General features: G+C 33.5%; 1 protein-coding gene across 1 annotated transcript; it reads left to right on the forward strand.

Moving 5' to 3' along the window:
• The first annotated feature begins 2,356 nt into the window (after positions 1–2,356).
• Positions 2,357–16,204, forward strand: LOC129224285 (phosphatidylinositol 4-phosphate 3-kinase C2 domain-containing subunit alpha-like). Its single transcript, XM_054858715.1, has 3 exons — positions 2,357–2,383; positions 8,105–8,393; positions 11,343–16,204. Exons 2-3 carry the CDS (start codon positions 8,234–8,236, stop codon positions 16,202–16,204), a joined length of 5,022 nt encoding a protein of 1,673 aa, XP_054714690.1. The 5' UTR covers positions 2,357–2,383; positions 8,105–8,233.
• Positions 16,205–21,984: the final 5,780 nt, after the last annotated feature.

Consider the following 21,984-nt stretch of genomic DNA (forward strand, 5'->3'; position numbering starts at 1 on the left):
ACGAAATACTAAATTTTCCCCGACGGGGGGGCAAGACGCTTCCGACGAGGGGGCAATTGCCCCCCCTGCCCCTCCCTTGGAGCCACGTCTGAATCAGTGGCGGCGCTAGGCGTCGGCGATGTCGGCGACTGCCGACGGCCTCGCGCAGATAGGGCCTCGCAAAATTCTCAGAAGTTATGAGAAATTTTCATGTTTTCAATTGAAGCTCTTATTGAATACAACAGACACAAAAGTAATCAAAATAGTGAGTGAAGGAGAGATTGCACTGAGCCAACCACAGCCTTAGCATATGCGGGGCCCGATTGGAGAATTCTGTCGGAGTTTTATACAAAATGATTTTACAAATTTGAGCAGGGCCTGATCGTCGATTTTCCCAACGCGCGCAAAGATTTGAAAGTGTTGCAATTATCCGACTTCCTTCAAGTTTCTACATCACGTTTTATTTATTTTATTTTTTTGAAAGAAATTAATGTGGGAAATTTCTTTTGTATATATATAATTAAAAATATTCAATAGTTACAGCTTATTGATCAGCTAGCTCTACTACCCCATTCCCGTCCTATTTCTTTTCTTTTTTCCCAGTTCGTCTAAGAATAAGAAAATATTCAAAATGCTGTTCCTCCGAACTCCCCCCCCCCCTCCGGAAGCATTATGGAGCATCTGAAATTTCGCATCCAGATCATCAATTTCGCGATATTTCGAGATGAAAGCCCCCAAATACTCAACAACATCGAAAACCGCTTAAAATTGAGTTTTTGGAGCTTTAATTTCAAAAATTACTGAGCCTTATTGAGCTTACAAAATATGGCCTTATAATCGTATTCTTAAGGTTTGAATTTCAGAAAATATTCAAGCAAGGATCCCCATACAGCCTTTTTTTTTTAATCATAAGCAATTATGTTTTTTAAACTACACTAACAAAGTTTAAGTGGAATGGCTCTCGAATATAAAATATTGCTTAAGTTTTCAGAACCATAATTTTCAAAAATTTTCCAGGGAAGAGCTCCCAGAACCTCCTTTCCGTAAAATCTTGAAAGTTTGTCTGAAATTCTGTTTTTGAAACTTCAATTTTGAGAACTTGCAGGGGGGAGAAGAAATTGATTTCGATCTATTAAAAAAAAAAGAAAAAAGAAAAGAATCGATCGGGGACAGTTTCTGACCATGGAGTCAATAAATATGGCCTATAAATGTGTTTTTAAGGTTTCAATTTCTAGAAATTTCTGCTGTGGCCCCTGTACCTTTTTTCCTTTAACAAGAGCAAAGAAAGCCTAAAATGGCGTTTTTAAACTACAAATTTCAAAATTTTTCCTGGGGAGAGCCCCCCAACCCCCTTTCTATTGGGGCATTTTTTTCACCTTACATGTACCGCTCCTTCCCCCTACCACCAAAAATACTTCTTTTTGATCTGCTGCTAGACACGAAATGTTTTTGTTACAGCAATTAACAAAAGAATTGGTAATTCTAAGTGCCAATAGTTAGTATAAAAATGAATTCTATGAATTCAATTATTTGTCTGAGAATATTTTAGGTTTAATAGGGCCTCGCAAAACTGCATCGCAGGCGTCTACTTTTGCTCTCGCGCCGCCACTGGTCTGAATACCCCTCAAAACAACTCCCCTAAAAATTTCAATGGCGTAGTCTGCACCATGCGCCCCCCCCCTCTTTGGTGGACACCCCTGCCTAAATCCTACTTTCGTACAGGTCTATATTATTAAGTTATTTTCTATAGTCCTGCGGGTTCATGGACCTCGGGTACTATAATTTTTGGGCTATCAAAAATGGGTTTTTTCAGTCGTTTTTTGAATACTGCTTTGAAAAGGAGCGGATTTTCTTGTGAGAGGGGCTTCAAATTTTGCCAGGATCAGGGCATTACTTTGATTTGGACCCTGTGTTGACTTGAATAACAACGTGTGCATATTTGAGTTAAGGCATAAATGTGCATGCGAGTCCAAATGTGCCGAGTCCCTAAATGGCATATATAAAGCACAATGAAGATGATTTTGAATTCCATTCTAGCATTCTTGCACAAAAAAGTTCTTGGCTAGAGTTCTTATTTTCATATAATGGTAAATAATGGGACAGAGGTTGGGGACAAGAGGACATAGACCTTGTCTTTTCGGGACTTTTTGCTAACGCACAACTCCCTTTTTATTCTACTCTAGTCAACCGAAGAAGAGCAGCATGTTTTTAAAGAAATAAACAATAAAAAGTTGGCGCACGCGCGAACCGTCATTTCTTAATGAATGGATATCGGGAGCTCAGCTGTTGTTGAAATAAGGTAAGTATCATGGATTATGGGATTAAACAATAAAAAGTTGGCGCACGCGCGAACCGTCATTTCTTAATGAATGGATATCGGGAGCTCAGCTGTTGTTGAAATAAGGTAAGTATCATGGATTATGGGATTTGTTTTACATGATAAATTTGTCATGGTAACGACTTTTAGTACCTGTTGATGCTACTATGATAACATGTGTGCATATTTTTGGTCAGGAGGCTTCGAATTTGTCATATGTTATTAATATCCCCCTTCGAAATAGGATTGTTTATAGTTAGAGGGTGGGAATTGTTTATGCTTTGTTGTCAGTTTGAACAAAATGAAATATGAATAGTCATCTGTATTCTGAAAAAAATAATTGTAATCTTGGTATCAAGAAACTATGTTTCCTTGCAACGAACTGCCACAGTAAATTATATTAATTCTCCTTCGTGTTTGAAAGATAAAAAAATAAAGTGACGTGTGTGTGTCTGTGTGTGCTGGTCTTGTGTTAATAGCCAATACGCAATTAAAATTTTATTATAGCTCTTGGTACGTTGCTTAAACCGCATCATACTTTATTTTCTGGAATTTTAAAGCTACAAACATTTGACTTTTTCGTGTTTTTTTTCACCCTGATGCTATTTAATTACCAAAGCAAACTCGATTGATTATATTGAGAAGGATTTTTTGCCCCGTCAGCTTGAGCAACATGGGTCTTATAACTATTTAAATGAAAGCATTTGTTTTTAAATAAATTCTAGGTGTTTGTAATGACAGAATGAATATGAGGCCCTGCAATAATAATGATAATAAAAAATATTCATGGTATATGTCCATAATATTTCTTTTTTGAAAGAAGCATAATTTCTTTCAAAATTGTTTTAAAGTTCGTAAATCTGACCCTGATAAATATGTTAACTTCATCTTTGAACATTTAGACTCCAAAACTTATTTGTTAATGTGTAGTATAAATCTAATATTAAGTTTTTGGAGAGAAAATTTCTAACCATGTGATATGATAGAAAATGTAGTTAGTTCCCAGTTAGGGACGAAATTTTCTTTTGTCATCAGCACATTTTCTTTTGATGATGAAATAAATGGCTTGATTGTCAGTAATACAGGGGCAGATATACTTTCTTTGGCTTCTGCAGGTTGCAAAAGCAAGCTCTTAAGTTGGGAACTCACATCACATTCAGCAAAGGCAACTGCATAACAGATGGATCTATAAAGTTTGGGCCTCCTTGCAACGTAATCTGCAGGGCCCCTCCCCAGAATTCAGCAGTGTATATTTGCAACGTTAATGGATCTTAGTGTTTTTTTTTTATTTCAATTTCTGGGGCCATTGGACCCCTTAAGGACTTTGCCCCCCCCCCCCCCTGCATTGTAGAGTCACAAGGTATGCAGATCTGGGCCTGGGTGAATGTTACCTAACATTGTAAGTAAATTATTTTCTTTTATGTTTAGAATGAAAAAAAATAGAGTTTAAAGTTCAATATGACTTACGAAATAAATTTAGATGCTAAACATTATAGGCTTTAGTGATTCCTTGATGAACACTTTCACATGTGCCATATTTTTCAGCGTAGCAATGGTCTGAGGTTTTCATTGCAGTACCTGTGGCTCTAAAGTTTGATGCTCAAATATTTTTTTCATCTAGAATAGGATCATGTCAACCAAAATTGGAACCAAGTGATAAATTCTTGAGTAGTAATAAGAAAAACCACCATTTCAAATATACTCCTCAATAACACATGACGATGCCAGCATGCTATGCCTAAGCTACTACTGCAAAAGATGCCTATATCATTGTCTGTCGTTGAGTGCACAACCTTTTCCAGTGGAGGGTCGCTCATGTTACAGGAGCACTAGTAGAAGGCTCCGCGCAGGCCCATCATTTGCAGAAATCTACATTGACCATTGGCCCATCCAGCTTTGAGAAATCAATGAAATTTATGCAATTAAAAAAAAAATCCATATAATTTGCATTGAGTAAATAACCATTTGCCCCTGGAAAAATTCGAAACGATGGGCTTGGTCGCATGTAGCAACACTTTGCTAATGATAGTTAATCTACAAAAAATTTATATATATATAATTGAAATATTGAATCTTTTATTAGATGACTTTATCTTTTATTAAAACACAAAATTATGAAATGTTACATTCACATTCCAAGTAAAAAGATAAACCTTTTTCAGCTTCTGATGCTAAGCAGCTTTTCTTATGACTGTTCGCCATCAGAGTTTTAAAAGTTAGCAAGCTTTGAGAGAGGTGTACATTATTATCAAAACCCAATGATGCTAAACTAAATAACTAACCTAATGATGTAAAAACTATTATTAACATATTTTTACAAGTAGTTGCTCTTTTTCATAGCTTGTTACATGCATTTATACATGTGTGTGCTCATTACACACATTAAATTTACATTATTAAACTTAAACATTTCCACTAACTGATATGATTGATGTAGTTCTGCCCTGCATTTGAATTTAAGTTTTAGTTAGAGAGAAAGAAGTAGCAATTGTATATGTACAGTGAAAATTACAATTCTTACAGCTTCCTGCATTATCAAATGTTTTTTAGTTGGTTTCAGAGCAGATTTACAGCACTGTTTACTGAAATAATGTGTAAGAACTTGAAACGGTTTACAATGGTTTTTGATAAATTATATTACAGTAGTCATGTTTTTGATTTGATTAGCCAAGATTGTTTTAAAGTAAAAGAAATTATAACCACTAAATACCCAATTACAGAATATACAATTATTCTATGATACAGCACTGAATAATAAAGAATTTAAGAAATGTATTTACTTGATACTCCTATAATTATTTATTATCTTCTTTTTCAAATAGATCAAAATACTCTTTTCTTAAGACATATAGCACAATTTCTTTCTTAGTGGCAATGTGTAGTGACACATATGGGTCACACAATAAACTGCATTAGTTTTTGGTTTACTTTCAAGTAAATTAGCTCCTATTATAGCTGTGAAAAAAATAAGTTGAATTCCCAACTAAATTTTTTGATGAAATATATTTACTTTTAATTTTTTCAAAATTTGACTAAACATGTTGGGAGGCCTGCAGCGTACTCCCTGGCACTCTGTTAATCTGTGTTCGTTTTACTGTAAGGGAGTGATGGGAAGAATAGGACAGCACTGCATGTAGGCTAAAATAAAATGAAAAATTATTTCTAGCTTGTCTAGTAGATGTAGCAACTTTAAAGGCTAATTGCTACATTTACTGGACAAGCTATAAATTTTATCTTTTGTTTCAACATAAATACAGTACTGTCTCATTCTAGTCTCTGTCCCGTCTAGTAAAGGTTTCCTGCCATTAAAACAAACAACTTAGGAGCCATTTTTAATAAATCAAATAACCGCGATAACTGAATATCCGCGAAGTAGGATTCTGTGTTTATAAACCGAATTTTTTCCTTATTAGAGCACATAAAACTTAAGTACAACTCAGGCCCGTGTCCAGAAATTCATAAAGGGAGGGGTTTCGGTTTGAATGTTTCTTCATTCTTACCTGCATTTCATTTCTGTTAAATGGTTACAATGAGGGACATAGCGGTGTGGGGGGAGGGGGGGGGGAGGGATTCCAAATTTTCAGGCGTTGTTTTAAGTAATATTACCAATTCTATTGTGTTTTTCGCAGTAGAGCATACTTTTTATTCAGCCCATAATTTTTTTTCACTGTTTATCCGGATCAAATTTGTACAGTTAAAAAATATATTTTTTTTTCTTATATAACGATTTGAAATTATGAGTGCAAAACAGCGGTGCAGCTAGAAAATAGTTTTAAGGGGGGCACATTGAAAAAAAATTCTAATCTGATAATGGGAGGCCGGAGTCCTCCTCCGGAAATTTTTTGGCATTTTTAGTATTAAAAAAGGAATTTTAGATGGTACTTGCCCGCGGAAATTTGGAGAAATTTACGCCTTAAAACGCTATTATAGGCCATATTTATTGATGTAGGGGTAAGCTCAGGGACACTCCCCGATCTTTTTTTTTCTTGAAAAAAGATAGAAATCAATTTCTCCTCTCCCTTTCAAATTTTCGGAATTGAAATTCGAAAAACGCAATTGCAGACAAACTTTGAAGATTTTTAGGGGATTTTGGTGCTGTTCTCTGTGCTAAAAACTTAGGCAATGTTCTAAGATATTAGAACGAAGGGTTCAGAGGCTATTCCACTAAAATTTTTCGAAAGTGTTGTTTAAGACAACTAATTTATTATGATGCTAAAAGAAGACGGTTCGAGGGCCTTTACCCGATTTTTTTCCGAAATTAGTCTTAAAAACGTGATTGTAAGATCATATTTGGTAACATTAGGGCCCTTACAAAACTGAACCCAAACCAACTTTACGCGATTTTCGAATGGAATTTTAAGCGATTTTGTTAGCGATTCGGGGGCTTTTTCCGAAAATTTTTAGAAATTGAAGATCTGGAAGTAAAATTGATGCGGCGTAATGCTTTAGGAAGGAGGGGGGGAATCGGAGGAGTAGAATTTTGAAGATTTTCTTTTTTTCAGACGAACTAGAAAAAGAAAAAATGTCGGTAAACTTCAAAGAGAATTTTTTTTTTAATGCTGCATAGAAACTTCAACATTAAAGTTAATTTGAAGTCAAATATGTACTTTTTTTTTGTTTTTTATTATGTTTTCCCCAATGGGAGGGGTTTAACCCCTAAAACCCTCCCCTTGGACAGGGCGCTGGTACAACTATTTAAATAGGTTTTTAAAGATGGAGCACTCTAGACATAACAGCACCCTTAGCCACTGTTAAATTTGTAATATTCAATATATTGCACAAAATAATACACTAAACTAAAAAGATATCACTTTGTTAATTATTGGGAAATAAACTACACACACACTTGTAGTTCTTACACACTATTACTAATCTGTGAAAAAATTCAACTTGTTTGATGATGAATTAATTGCCAGTTAGTGACCGTATGTGCCTCTGTTTGTCCTCAACATTCATTCTCATTAAAGGTATTACATATACAACTTAAAAAGCTAGTACATTGTTGAACACCATCTACACTACAGATGTATTTATCCCCTAGTAATACAGTGATTTATACTTTTCAGTTAGTGCTTAACGGTTAAAATGAGATAGCGATTCCCTTCACTTTATTCGAAGATTTTATACCTCCACTCCCTGAACTAGTACAACTACAACCCCTCAAAAGAGCTCACCTTATTTAAAAGACATACTTTGTTATTTTTTTATAGTGAAAAGTTTACACAAGCGCTTAAAAAAACTTAATTACTGTATTTAAAAATAAAAAAAAAAAACTAGAAGAAAAACTCGATGTAGTGAAGCCATGAAAGTCAAAGTAGCGAGGGACGACTCTATATGTATCCAAATATAATTCTTTTGTTATTAAACACACTGCCAATATGCACTGTTATATTCTACACTACCGATAGCAAATTTGTAACGTATACAAAAGAAAAAAGATTTTTTGAGGCAAAATTGATTGCATTTGAAAATTACTTTTACCAATGTATCCTACTTTTACCAATGTATCCTTCAGTTGATTTATGGATCTTAATCACAATGAGTCAGGAAAGAAAAACTTCAATGTGATCCAAAACTTTAGGTCTCAAATTTGGCACCTAAGGTTAGAAATCTAGCGTTGAAATCAAAATATTTGGTAATGAAATGTGACCAACGACCACCCATTTCAAACACTATTCTACCCTATTGGAAAAGAATCACTATTTTCTTGAAAGGAAAAATATATTTATGCACCTGTTTAGTTGCTGAATCATGCGTTGAAAATAATTTATCATATTCTTCAAATTATTCAATGGAATGCCTTTTCAGGTTTGTCCTCGTGAGCATGCCTTTTGTCACTTTCGACAAATCCTTTGTTGGGATTGAGTGTGATGCTTGAAGGTGATGAAAGTAACATGGGCTTTATGCTTCAGCTCATAAAATTCAACGAAGTAGATCATGGCGGCCCCACCCATTCCTCCTAAAGGTAATTCCAACTCGTGGCTGAGAGATAATAGGGTTACTGACCCACTGCCTTGGAAAGCTGAGACTGGGAACCTCTTCAGCAATGACACCAAGTCGAGGGCTTTCAGTGATAATTTTACACCCACTGTGCCAAGTAAGTTATTTTAGATTTGTTGCATATAATTTTTAAATTTCATTTTATCTTCTTCAAATTGAAATTGAGACTAGGAAGCATGAAGGAATTAAGTGGATTTTAGTTTTAAGAAAAAGGTGTGTAAAGTTCAAGAGGTAGGTTTTCACTGAAAAGTTTTCTAAATCATGCTGTAAACCCCCCCCCCCCCCCCTTGCCCCCTTGGACTGCTAGCACCATCTTTTGCTCCCAAACAGATGAGTTTCTTCTACCATCTGTATTAGTTACATATTTCCAAATTTTAAATTTTGGCTCTTGCACAAATGGCCAGATTTAGACTTAAAGGAGCCCTAAGCTATTTCATGTATGGGGCCTCTTTGGTAGTTTGAACAGTGTTTATCCTGGTGATGTAAGTGGCAATGCTTTTTTTTTTTTTCCATTTGCTATGTTTGTCCCTTTCTTCTGATACATACAGCAATACTTTTGCTTTTTTCGATCGTGTTTTTAATGTTTTTTCCGTGATGTCTCTTTTGGATTGACCTTTAAGAGGGGGAATGGCATCAAGGGAGGGACGAGGACTCCCTTTTAAGTGGAGTAAAGAATATCCCCAATTGCAGGGGGTCCGGGGCTTTCTCCCCCAGAGGAAATTTTGAAAAATAGATATAAAATTCTGCATTTTGAAGCTTTATAAGATGTAGTTGGAATTACAAATATATCAGGAGAGAAGTAGGCAAACAAAACTTTCTTAAAGTTATATACTCTTTGGCAAATTAAGATAATGCACAGTAAAAAATGTTTTCTATTCGACAAATCAATGACAGCAGTTGACAGAGGGAAAAAGCGCGTAGCATCTACTTCTTTGAATATAACAGCATTGCAAGCAGCAACACCAGCTACATTAGATGCTGATGCAGAACTTCCTTCCAGTTCAAACAAGCAGGACCAAGGACCAATTAATCTAGTGATATCACCATTCAAAGATTTAAAATGTGCTATCCTCACAGCTCTGACACTTATGCAATCAAACTTCATAAGCTATTATTAATTTCAAGAAGAAAAGGAAACGAGGCCTACACAAAGCTGGAGAAGTATTGACGGAACCAGCTGTGATTGAATATCTTTATGATGAAGAACTAGCTTGAATAAAAAAGAGAAAAGGAAACTTGAAACTGCCACAGTTAAAATATAAACAGAAAAAATCAATCTGCATTAAATCGGTCGGAACCAGTTAAGAATGCAAATGAACTTTTACCTGGAAAATGGGTAATTGTAGAGTATAAAGGAAAAGTGAGAATTTTTTTGTCGAATTATGCAAATTTAAAGTGAAAAAAAAAAAAAAACAAATATATAACAAAATCAAGAATTAGAAATTTTTATGTTTTCCCTGAAAGAGAAAACATTGATATTGTAGAAAAGACTGATGTTGTAAAAGTATTGAAGGAGCCATTTTGCAACAGCCGTGTAGAATAATACTTTAAAATTTGAATATTTAATTGTGTAACAAAAAATGTAAAATATCACTTCTGTTTTAACAACTCAAGATAATGATCAGTATGTTGTGGCCCCCAAAAAATTTGCCAACTGCTAAAATCTGCACAACCTCTAGTCCCAAGCTATGTAGATTTTAGACTCTCTGGTTATGCTTTTTTCTTATTTCTTCCTGTCTTAGAATCTTTTAAAAAGTATTAGGCTTAAAAGTAATTAATTCTAAAATTCCTATGATTGTAACATGCAGTCATACACCACAAATGCCTTTTCTTATTGCATATAGTAGGATAAACCTTTTTTGAACAGTATACTATATTGTCTACATTATTAAGTCGAAATGTTCAAAATAATTGCAGACTTAAAGAAATACCATCTTTTCCCATGAATGAATAAACATAGTGTGAAGCAAAGGTGTGTGTCAAAGGAAAAGTTATGAAGAAATGACTGCAAAAAGTTCAAATCGTGTGTAGTCTTTCATTAAAAAGTTTTTCTAAATAACTCTAGACAGCAGCACTTATCGGGAGAACGCCTATTTGTCAGGGGTACCCATCTAAGGGGGGGGGGGGTCATGGCGCAGGCTGCGGCATTGAAATTTTTAGAGGGGTGTTTTAATGGGTATTTTTTCATTTGTTTTGGGGGGGACTCTTGCTTTTGGGGGTAGTTGCAACATTTTAGGAGAGCGCGTCCTTGCTTTTAGAGGGGTGGGCACCCCTGTATTTGTCACGGAAAAGATAGGTGTTTCTACTACCCTTTGTACTGGTTATTTCCCATTTTAATTTTTGTCACTTTCAATAACATATTTGTTTCTAGATGTTTCAGTCATAAAAAAACTTAATTTTGTATCACCACTTTCTTATTTCAGTTGCAGATAATTTGCGATGGTAATTTTAATTGTTGGTATCATCCACATGCTTTCCCTCCTTGATATTTGTGAAACGTTTAGTCGGTACAGAGTCAGGCCCAGATCTATAAATTTTGCCCCCCCCCCCTCTGTAAAAATTTTTTAGGGCCCCTGCCCAGAGGCCAGCAGTGTATGTTTGTAACGTTAACATAATAAGTCTTAGTGCTAGCAAAAAAATTTTTTTTTTCAATTTCTTAAGCCGTTGGGCCCCTTAAGGACGTCCCCCCCCCCTCCCCAACGAGTTCGCAGATACAGGCCTGTGCAGTCAAAAGTTTATTGGGATAAAATGCATGCTTATTTTACACCATGTGTCATGTGTTTAAGTAGTTGGCAAAATGGTTGGTGATTTGGCGAGTTTAGTTGGAAATATTGTATGAGAAAGTCTTTGGACAGAATGGAAAAAAAAAAAAGATGGAATTACTACTAGTTTTTGAATATCTGTTCCAAATATAACTTGCTTTGAAATCTAATACATGATACATGGATTATGTTTCCCTGCTGAAAGTAAAGATCTTCATTTTTATAAATTTATTGGTTCATATTATATTATTGTACAATGATTTATTTCTTTACTTATTTTTTAGTATGTGCCCCTCCTCTACCTCCTCGAAGGCCCAATGAACCTGCACAAAAATTACCCAGAGAAACTAATGAACTAGCTCTCATACCTCCTCCACCGGGTACTGGACAGCTTTATCGCAACAATCCTGATAATCATAAACCCAAGAGCAAATTTAGCAGTGCCAACACAACGAACAGTTCTTTGCACACTGATGTGCAAAATACCTTGTTTCAAAATATTTCTTCTGGCAATGTCAATCCATCTTTTAGTTATGGATTAAGTTCCAGTTCTCAGTTTTCTGCATCAACTGTCTCTTCATTTGGAGCTGCAAGGCCTCTTGCATTTTCAAACACTTTATACCACCAAGGTAATTCAAAAGGCCTACCTCTTGGAATGGGATTCCAGTACAACGGTGCTGCTTCTAATATGTATGGCTCTGCTTTAAGTTCAATAGCAAGCCATCGTTTTCCAAATGATAATTTTTCTGCATCTACTGTTTCGTATGCAACAATTAATCATAATGTCAATATCAATAATAACAATAGTCAACCGAATTTAGAAAATATACTTAAGTTCATGAAAAAAAGAAGCGACAGCAACTTAATAGATTTATTTTGTGGAGAAGATGAAAAAGACAATACTAAATCTCAGACAAATAAAAGTTATGATGATATTTTAAAACTTTTTGATCCTCTATCCATTAAAGATATGCCAACTACTGTGCAAAGTAAAACAGAAATTGCCACTGGTACTGAGGTAAATATTAACCTGAAAAATGATCAGGGCACTTGTGATGGAAAAAGCAAATCTCATGTAAATATATCTGAATCAGATTCTGAAAGAAACATTCGCCAAGAAACAGTTCCAAAGTATGTAGATGATAGGAGTGATGTGCCAAAATCACCTAAAAAGGTGAAACCTGCTGTTCTAAAGATATTATTTGTTGATGATAATTACAATAAAGAAATTACTTGTTTCTGTGATAAACTTAAAGCTTTAAGAAAGGAATTTTCATATGATGATCATGTGACTAATCCAGGATTAGTTATCAGCCCAACATTAGACAGTTACCAAGATGATTCTCTGAGCATTAAACTGATCATAAATTCAATAAATTCAGAAAGGCCAGTGTCTTTTACTTGTGATGTGAATACTAGTATTGAACACATAATTAGTCACACAGTTTGTACAATTTTTGATGATGCAAGTTCCATTTGTATGGACAATTTTGTTCTTAAAGTGCAAGGCTTGGCTGAGTATTTTACCTCTCATTCAGTCTTAGCAGATTATGAGTATGTACATCAATGTCACAAATTTGATAAACCTGTATGCCTGACTTTAACAGATATTAAAGACTTAAAGCGACCCCTTGCCAGAACTAAGCGTGATGATGTAAATGATGTAAATTTCAAGTGTAAGGATATTGCTAACGTATCGAGGAAAGAGATTATTTCTTATGATTCTTTAAGTATTCTTTTGGATACTTTTGAAAAAGAAATTGAAAAAATAAAATCAAGTGCCTTACAAACAAATATTGAAAATTTAAAACCTCAAGCTGCTATTCAAGCTGTAAAAGCAATTTGTACCCTTTTATCTCATGTGGAAACACCAGAAATTACAACCGCTGTCGCGGCATTTATTAAAGTTTGTCTTCTTTTCGAAAAAAATGAAAATTCTAATTTTGAATCTTCAGAATGTAGCAATAAAAAAGATCTCAAAACAGACAGTGATATTCTGAACATGTTTGAGCTGTTGGAATTAAGTTTATCTCACTTGAAAAATGCTATTCATGAGTTACTTGTTATGTATACCAACGCCTTTAGAGTAAATTTTGAGCTTGAACATTGTATTGTCCCTCAAGAGGAGAAAATGGTCACAGACTTTCTTGATACTCCATTATTTGAAGTTGGTGTTGTACATAGATTGGAACCTAATATGATATCTCAGTTTGAAAGCTTTTTCATTGTCTGCGAAATGTATCACGGAGATACGCTACTATCCTCACTTACAACAAGACTTTCAGTTATCTCAAAAAGTTTCTTCCACAGAATAGAGTATGAACAGTGGTTACAGTTTGAAAATGTTGCAATGTGTACTTTGCCTCAAGAAACAGTACTTTACTTTGTGTTGTGGGCGAACATTCAAACTCAAACAGAATCAAAACAATCGAATAATAACGCCGGTGGCCGTGCATGTCTTGGTTGGTGTGGTTTGAGATTTTTTTCCTATGAAAACCAACTGGCTCAAGGATCTTTCTTATTGGGATTCTGGCCCTCAGAAGTAATGAGAAATAGTGGACCATTATTATCAAATCCAGGTAGTAATTGTCCTCTTTTACAAATTCGCTTACCAGATTTTGGATGCATTGTGAAATTTCCTCCTGTACTAAATAATAGGTTTGCATCTTCTCAAATACGATCATTTGAAAGTTTAGATTCCCATCTTCAAAGAGTCTTAAGAGATATTATTGACCAAGATCCTTTAAAAGCATTAGTTAGTGAAGAAAAAGAATTATTATGGGAAAACAAGTATTACTTGCACAATTTTCCTAATGCTTTGCCGAAGATATTACTCTCTGCTCATGGATGGGATTGGGCTTGCTTATCTGATATCTATTCTCTTCTTAAAAGTTGGAGACCAATGTCTCCTGTTGACTCATTACATTTATTAATACCAAGCTTTCCCAATAGGAAAGTTAGAGAAACAGCCATTTGTTGGATGAAGGAAATAGTTAGTGATGAATTATGTGATTATTTGCCCCAAATTGTGCAAGTGTTAAGGTATGAGCCGTGGGATGATTCGCCTACAGCATGGTTTCTTCTTGAAAGATCTTTAACAAGTGTGAGGGTAGCACATCATTTGTACTGGCTATTGAAAGAAAATCTCAGTGATCCAATTGTTGGAGACAGGATGCAACTGATGTTAAACAGCCTACTTGCCATTTCCGGATCTGCAATGTGCAACAGGATTAAAACACAAGAATCACTGCTAGAAAGCCTGTCAGCTATTGCTGATAAAATAAAAACGACCAAAGAATCATTAAGATTAAGTAGCTTATTTTACGAGCTTGAAATCACACACCATGAACTAACTGATAATCAAACCTGTTTGCCATTGAGCCCGAGTTTGGAGGTTTCTGGAATTGACGTCAAGTCCTGCTCATATTTCACGTCTAATACCTTGCCTCTAAGACTTGTCTTTACAACTCCAGAATTTCCAAACAATAATCATGAAGCTATTTTTAAGGTAGGTGATGACATAAGACAAGATATGATAACCATTCAAATGATTCGAATTATGGATAAATTGTGGTTGAAAGAAGGACTTGATTTAAAAATTGTCACATTTGCTTGCGTTGCTACAGATTACAGGAAAGGTATGGTTGAATTGGTTCTTGATGCAGAAACACTGCGCAAAATACAAACAGAGCTGGGTTTAACAGGTTCTTTTAAAGACCGTCCAATTGCAGAATGGTTACAGAAATATAACACTTCTGAGTTGGAGTATCAGCAAGCTGTAGAAAATTTCACCTTGTCTTGTGCTGGTTATTGTGTTGCAACTTATATTCTTGGTATATGTGATAGGCATAATGATAATATAATGCTAAAAACATCTGGCCACATTTTTCACATTGATTTTGGTAAGTTTCTAGGAGATTCTCAGATGTTTGGTAACATCAAACGAGACCGTACTCCTTTTGTGCTGACTTCAGACATGGCTTACGTGATTAATGGTGGAGACAAACCTTCGAAAAAGTTCCAGTATTTCATTGATCTTTGCTGTCAAGCATTTAATATCATCAGAAAACATAAAAATATATTTTTTAATCTATTTATGCTTATGACTTCCTCTGGAATTCCTGGAATGACTTCTAATGCAGTAAACTATATTGAAAAGGCTTTGCTTCTTGGGATGACTGAAGCTGAAGCTACGGCGCATTTCACACATTTAATACAAGATAGTCTTAAATCCTGGTTTACACAATTTAATTTTTTTATACACAATTTGGCACAGTTGAGATTTACTGGTGATCATAATGAAGGCTTGCTTTTATCATTTATACCTAAAACATTTTCCAAAGAAACGGATGGAAAAATATTACTGGCTGATGTGATTGGTTACCAAAAAATGTATGATCCAGAAAAATACTATCTTTATGTTGTGAAACTGGAGAGAGAAAACCTTCCGGATTCAATGTGTGTGTTTAGAACTTACAGAGAATTTGTCGAGTTTCATCAAAAATTATGCATGATGTTTCCACTTGCAAAGTTTCATCCTCTTCGTGGGAATCCACTGATGGGTAGAGCTAACGTACGAGAGGTGGCCGAAAAGCGTAAAATGGAGTTGAGTTCTTTCCTATCTTCTTTGATGAATATGGCGAAAGAAATATCACATTGTGATCTTGTGTACACATTTTTCCATCCTCTTCTTCGTGATCAGGAAGGGATGGTGAGCGAAACCAAAAACAGATCTCCGAAATCTCGCAGGAGTAGTTCTCTTACGGAGATTCACGGGCAGATAAAGTTATCTATTGTTTATAAAAATAACTCTCTTTTTATCATGGTAATGCATGCGAAGAACCTGAGCTCATCAAAGGGAAGGGACCCTGACCCTTATGTGAAAACATACCTACTCCCCGATACAAACAAATCAACCAAACGCAAAACAAAAATTGCGTCAAAAAATTGCCATCCCACTTTCATGGAGATGATTGTGTACAACTTGCCCTTGGATGTTGTTCAGCATAAAGCTTTGCATGTTTCTATTTGGGACTATGACAGAGTGCAAGAAAATGAATTTTTAGGTGCTGCACTTATTCCCTTGTCAGGAAATCTGAGCAAAGAAATTGTGCAGTGGTACCCACTTGGACAGTTTAACTATTAAAAATTGACTTTGATTGAAATATAAGTATTTTTTCATGTACATAGTTTAATTTTTAGGATTTTTTAAATCAAAATATGTCTTAATTAAACGTGTAAGATCTTGAAGTTTAAATTTTAAATTGTTTTACTTGTAAAATTAAATATAGCGTATTTATAGTTAAAAATTATTGAAAATAATGTTTATAATGAATTTTCTAATATATTTGTTCTATTTTTAAAATTTGTACTAAAATACACACATTGAATGTGGAGCAGCCATTTTAATTCTTACCACTCGGTGTTGTCCCTCTAATCGTTAATTTATTATATTCTTTTTCTGATAAGTAAATACTTAATCAAATTATAAAGATTTAAGATAAAATGATACAGTATGGCTCCTAAAAGTTTTGTTGCACTAGAAGTTTACTTAAAGTGTGCTTAATCGAATATTGTTGGTTCCAAGAAATATCATTTGATAAAGTGGAGTATTTGATTATAAGCGGGGAAATTTTATTTATCTATCTAAATTGACAACATTTGTCTTAAAACATAATAATAATAAATCAGTAGCTATTTAAAGGAAGTATTTAATGTTATTGTCAAAATTGTTTGAAATAAGTTAAATAAACAACAAAATATTCAAATAATTAGCATAGCATATACTTTATCACAAGTATGTTGCAAAATTATAAAATGTAACTTTTTTCAGTATGTTTTTTTTTTTGAAAAATTTTATAATAGGGGATTTGTTGCTCAAGGTCTTTTGGGAACACTTTTTTGACTCTCTTTTTCCCCTCGTCATCACAGTAAGTTATCTTACATTTAATATTTTATCAGTTTTTCATCGTGTAAAATGCGTACAGTTATTTGTGTTATTTAATTTAGTTATCGACTGCATTATTTTTTTTGTAAAGACAAAAGACATTTGATAGAATAGTGGAAACGTTTTGATGGAATAGGAATGTTGTTTTTCTTGTCCGTTGTCAGCGATAAATAATAATTTGTGTTTTAACGTCAACCATTGTATTTACTGATTTCATTTCTAATTCAAAATTTTTCTCAGCGAAATGTTTGCGAAAGCTGATCAATATTATTCGATTATCTGGGAAAATTATTAGATTAAGCAGGGATCTTTAACATTGCGTATATGGAGAAATATTCGGTTCCAAGAAGTTTTATTGGTATAAGCGGGGTATTTGTTTATCCGTTACCCTATTAAGCAGGGCTGACAGTATTATTGAATTTGGTTTACATTAAGAATCATAATAGGAAAATCTTTTGCTGATAACTTATAACTGGAATTCAGTATTGTGCTATTTTGGAATGCTGGTGTGTGTTTACTTATAAAGTCTGAAGAAAAAGATTGTTAGCTATTTAACTAAAGCTAATTAAAATCTGTAATTTAACTTAAAGGATTCTCACTTGCATATAGCTAATATAGAAGTATATTTCTGTAAATTCTATTGTGCTTATAAATTCAATTATACAAAAAAACAAAATGTTAAAAAAGATAAATTAAAACTATTTTTAATTAGAAGAGTAGACGTAAGGGATTTCCTGCTTTTCTCTATCATCTTTTAGAGCTATTAGTCTCTTAGTTACATTTTCTTCAATAAAAATGCCTTTTTAAAATTAAGCCCCTCAATCAATGAATTAAGAGTTTAAATATTACTCAGTTTTGAATATGGGTTCAATTTGTCTCCAGAATAAAAAACAGTAGTCCCTTAACATTTGTGATTTGTGACAACTACATTCCAAAAAATGCCGAAAAAATTTTCCTAGAAAAAGTGAAGAATTATTTTCTGTATTATGTTGATTAAAATAACAAAGCCTTCGAAAAATAGGTATTAATTATTGATACATTTGTGTGTAACTTAAAATTCCTGACGCGCTGGCATTGTATCGAATGCAGGACAAGGTATTCTGTAGAGTGAGGTTAACCATAAATTTTGAGGTCCTACCATAAATTTTTGTTTGTTAAAATTGGCTTTTTTGTAACTTTAAACTCAACAACCCCCCCCCCCCAAAAAAAAAAAATCTAGTGGGTACATCAACCCTCCTTTCTAGAATCAATTGCTTTTGACTATAGTCAAAAAAAATTTCATTAGCCCTTAAAAATAATCACACCAAATATTTTCATTTTCAAAACCATTTGAACCATGAGAACTTTGAAATTTAAGATTTTCTGCAAAGAATGACCAAATTCAGCATTTTTCATAATTGCATGTGGCGTATGTTATTAACAAGTTTATTTTATGACATTCTTTTGTCAATGTGAAGAACAGTATAGGTCATTAAAACATTTAAGTATTTCTAAATTATATGCTGTGGTGCTTTTTAAATCTCCCTAATAAGCAATTACAACTAAGTTACTATTGCTAAAACCATGTGCCCTCTCTGTTTAATATCCATGCATTTCTTGTTTACCTCAATATCTGGTTTTCACATTAAGTCAGTTTTCTGATTTTACTTTTGGGCCTTTTAAAAAATATTTTGTTTATTTCTAGTTTTTGATTTTGGATTCAGAAACACCAGAGCTTAAATTTAGGTATTTTAAAAGGTCCCCCACCCCCCCATTTTAATTCTGACTTAGAAACACTATCCTAAATTTAAGAAAGTTTTCTTTTTTAATTACACTATGGGGACCAGACTGTGTTGCTGTTTCCAAACCTGCATCAAAACTATAAATAAACCAAAAAAAAGTTTTTAAAAAAATCAAAATGAAAAGAAGAAAATTTTCTTAAAGTAAAAACCACAAATTGATGTGAACAGGAAATGCTCTGATATTAAAGAGTGCAGCACATTGTTTTTAACACTACTAACTTTAGTCGCAATTGGGGATAAATAACTCAAAAACACGTTCAATTATGAAAAATGCTGAATTTTTGTTCATTTTTGTTTAAAAGCTGAAATTTTAAAGTTCTTGTAGACCCCCTAAAACTTTGAAAAATTAAAATATTTGGTATTGATACTTTTTGGGGTAATGGAACATTTTCAAACTGTGGACAAAAGGATTCGGTTCTGGAAGGAAGGTTGGTGCATCCTAGTGTACGATTGTTTCACATGTGTCACTTAAAAGCATCCCAAAATTGAAGAAAATTCACAAAAATATATTTTTTTATGTGGACCCCAAAATGGAAGCCTATAAAAGTTACATTTTTGCCTTTTATTATTTTAATATTTTATTTTCTTGGCTCTTTATTATGGAAGTTCAACATTACACAATTTCATACAATGTTAAATTTTCATCTATGTTTCTATTAATGCCCTAAATCGTAGCTTAAAAGTAGCGACAGTCCGCCATCTTGGGGCTAAACGATGCTTTCTTCCTATGTCTGTCATGGTACAGTAGCATGTTTTGCTTCTTGATTTTTGTTTCTTGTTAACTTTATGCATGGCTCACTAGATGGCGCAGACGCTTTCAGGCCTTGACAATTTATGACTTTTCCGTGTTAAACCGATGCAACTATGATCTGCTATGCAACTACCAATCAATGTCAAAGTTTCAAAGTTTGTTTATTGTTGATTTGACGTCGCCCATTTTAACCGCAAGAGGCGCTGAGCAGAACCCTGCATCCACCAATCAGTGGCAATGTAATGGAAACGGGTTTCCTGTAGCGCCCTCTTTGTTGCTGTAAGTTTCAGTGATTGTCTCGGCCTAAAAGCACAAACGAAATTTAGTGGGGCCAGGAGCAGATACAGAAAAATCTTTTGGAGGGGGCACGGGAAATTGAATATTATATGCCGCTGCCTTCGATATTTCATAACAAAGTTTTAATGACTTTATTTTTAAATGTGCGTGTTTTTAAACAGGGTGGCGACAGATCAGGGAAATCAGGGAGATCAGGGAAAAGTCAGGGAACTTTATTAACCAGGGAAAAATCAGGGAAATATCAGGGAGTTTTGAAAAAATAACAAAAAATCAGGGAAAATTCATTTTACGAAGAATTTTTTTTTTTTTTTGCTTTACAAAATTAAATACTCTAATTTCCTACGCATTTTCCGCCAATTATCTGTTCGAAAAAAGTAAAATTAATGAGGTGCGATTATGCACTGCCGCATATTTGTGCATTTTTTTTCCTCAACGTCAAAGTATTGAATTTTACTTATTAACCACATGATGAACTTCCTAAGATTTCTTCTGTGTCTGTTAGGTTGTTTATTTTACCTAGCTTGAAATTTCCTTTTACGCTTTCAATGCTACGTAAAATAAACAACCATACAGGCAAAGAGGAAGCCTTCATTAATGCCTTAGCTCCTTTGCCTTTATTCCATTGTCTCGAAGTAATTAAGTATTGTAATCACAATTTCAAGAAGAAATCTTTGGTTTTTGAATTAATACTATAAAAACTTAAAAGTTATTACTTCTTTGAGTTTCTAATTTAATTGCTAAAATAGTACTTTCAATTAAAAAAACTTTGTTTTTTGCCGTTATACTATTTGTTGTCACCGCAGATTGTAAAGGTTTTCTTTTCTTCAGACTTAAGTAATTTTTTAATTTTATAACCAAGTTGTATTCTTTTATATATTTTGATATTAACTAATTGCTTTTTTTTTTCTTGCATTCAAAGTTGTTTGTTACGAAAGCAATCTAAGATTTTTTTTTCGTTACATGCTGAAATCATTTGAAATAGAGTTAATTTGTGAACTTAAGTAAATATTTTAATTTTTTTATTGTTAAAATGATGTATTCATTCATTAAAACCTATATTCTTGATTATAGAAAAGCTCCCTATGAATGGATGTCAAATTGTTTGATCTGTTTTTCATAAATATGTCAATTAGTTAGATAAGAATAACTACATTACTTCTATTCTTGCACTATTACTTTTTATTCTTGCAACAATTATTACACTGTTTGAAAATTTAGTTCAAAATAATTTCAATTACTTTTTAGTTCTATCATAAATACACATATGTTTTTAAGAGTAATTTTAATTGTTTCTTAAAATTCTTATGCTAAGTGGTTTCTGGAAGTAAAGTATTTTTTTTTTAATTTTCTATAATCTTTCCATGTAGAAAAATTTAATATACTGTTTTGTAGGTCCCCCCCCCAAAAAAAAAATTGACTTGATATGTATTTTTTTAACCATTTTTTTTTAAAAAAGTAGCATCTTTTAAAAGTATATCTTTAGTTCCTCAATTTTACACAACTTAAAACGTTTAAAATACTGCATTTAATGCAAACATACAATGGATTTCAAGCAGAGCAAAGAAAGGAAACCATTATCATTGGCAACGTAAATCAGGGAAATTTGGAGAACTTAATCAGGGAAAAGTCAGGGAACTTTTTTTCACAGTTCCTGTCGCCACCCTGTTAAATTTTTTTTAAAGGATTCCTACAGGTCAACGAATCTAAGTACATGAATATTATGCACTAATATACTTTGAATGTAGACAGAAAACATCTTTAACGTTTCAAGCCATTTGAATACTAAACCCAATATAATGTCATCGAGATGCTAGACTATGAGCCGCTTTACTCAGGAACATTGTCATAATGATTATAACACGAGTGCAAGTTTATCAAATAAACCCATACCTCACTTGAGTTTTTAAAATTAATTTATAAAGAAAATCATAACTTCATAACATATAAGTTTTACTGAAGAATTCAGAAACTATTTCTGTGTGAATTTCAAAACAGTTCTGATTTGTTTTTAAAGCCATGATACAGTTGAGATAACTTATTGACACTACCTGCAGTTTTCATTAAAAATCATAGATTTTCTAAGAAACTACCATATGATTTCTTTCATTTTGCATTTTTTATAAGCTGAAAAAGAAATCTATTATTTTGCA

The sequence above is a fragment of the Uloborus diversus genome, chromosome 6 (assembly GCF_026930045.1).
Source record: "Uloborus diversus isolate 005 chromosome 6, Udiv.v.3.1, whole genome shotgun sequence".
Lineage (NCBI taxonomy): Eukaryota > Metazoa > Arthropoda > Arachnida > Araneae > Uloboridae > Uloborus > Uloborus diversus.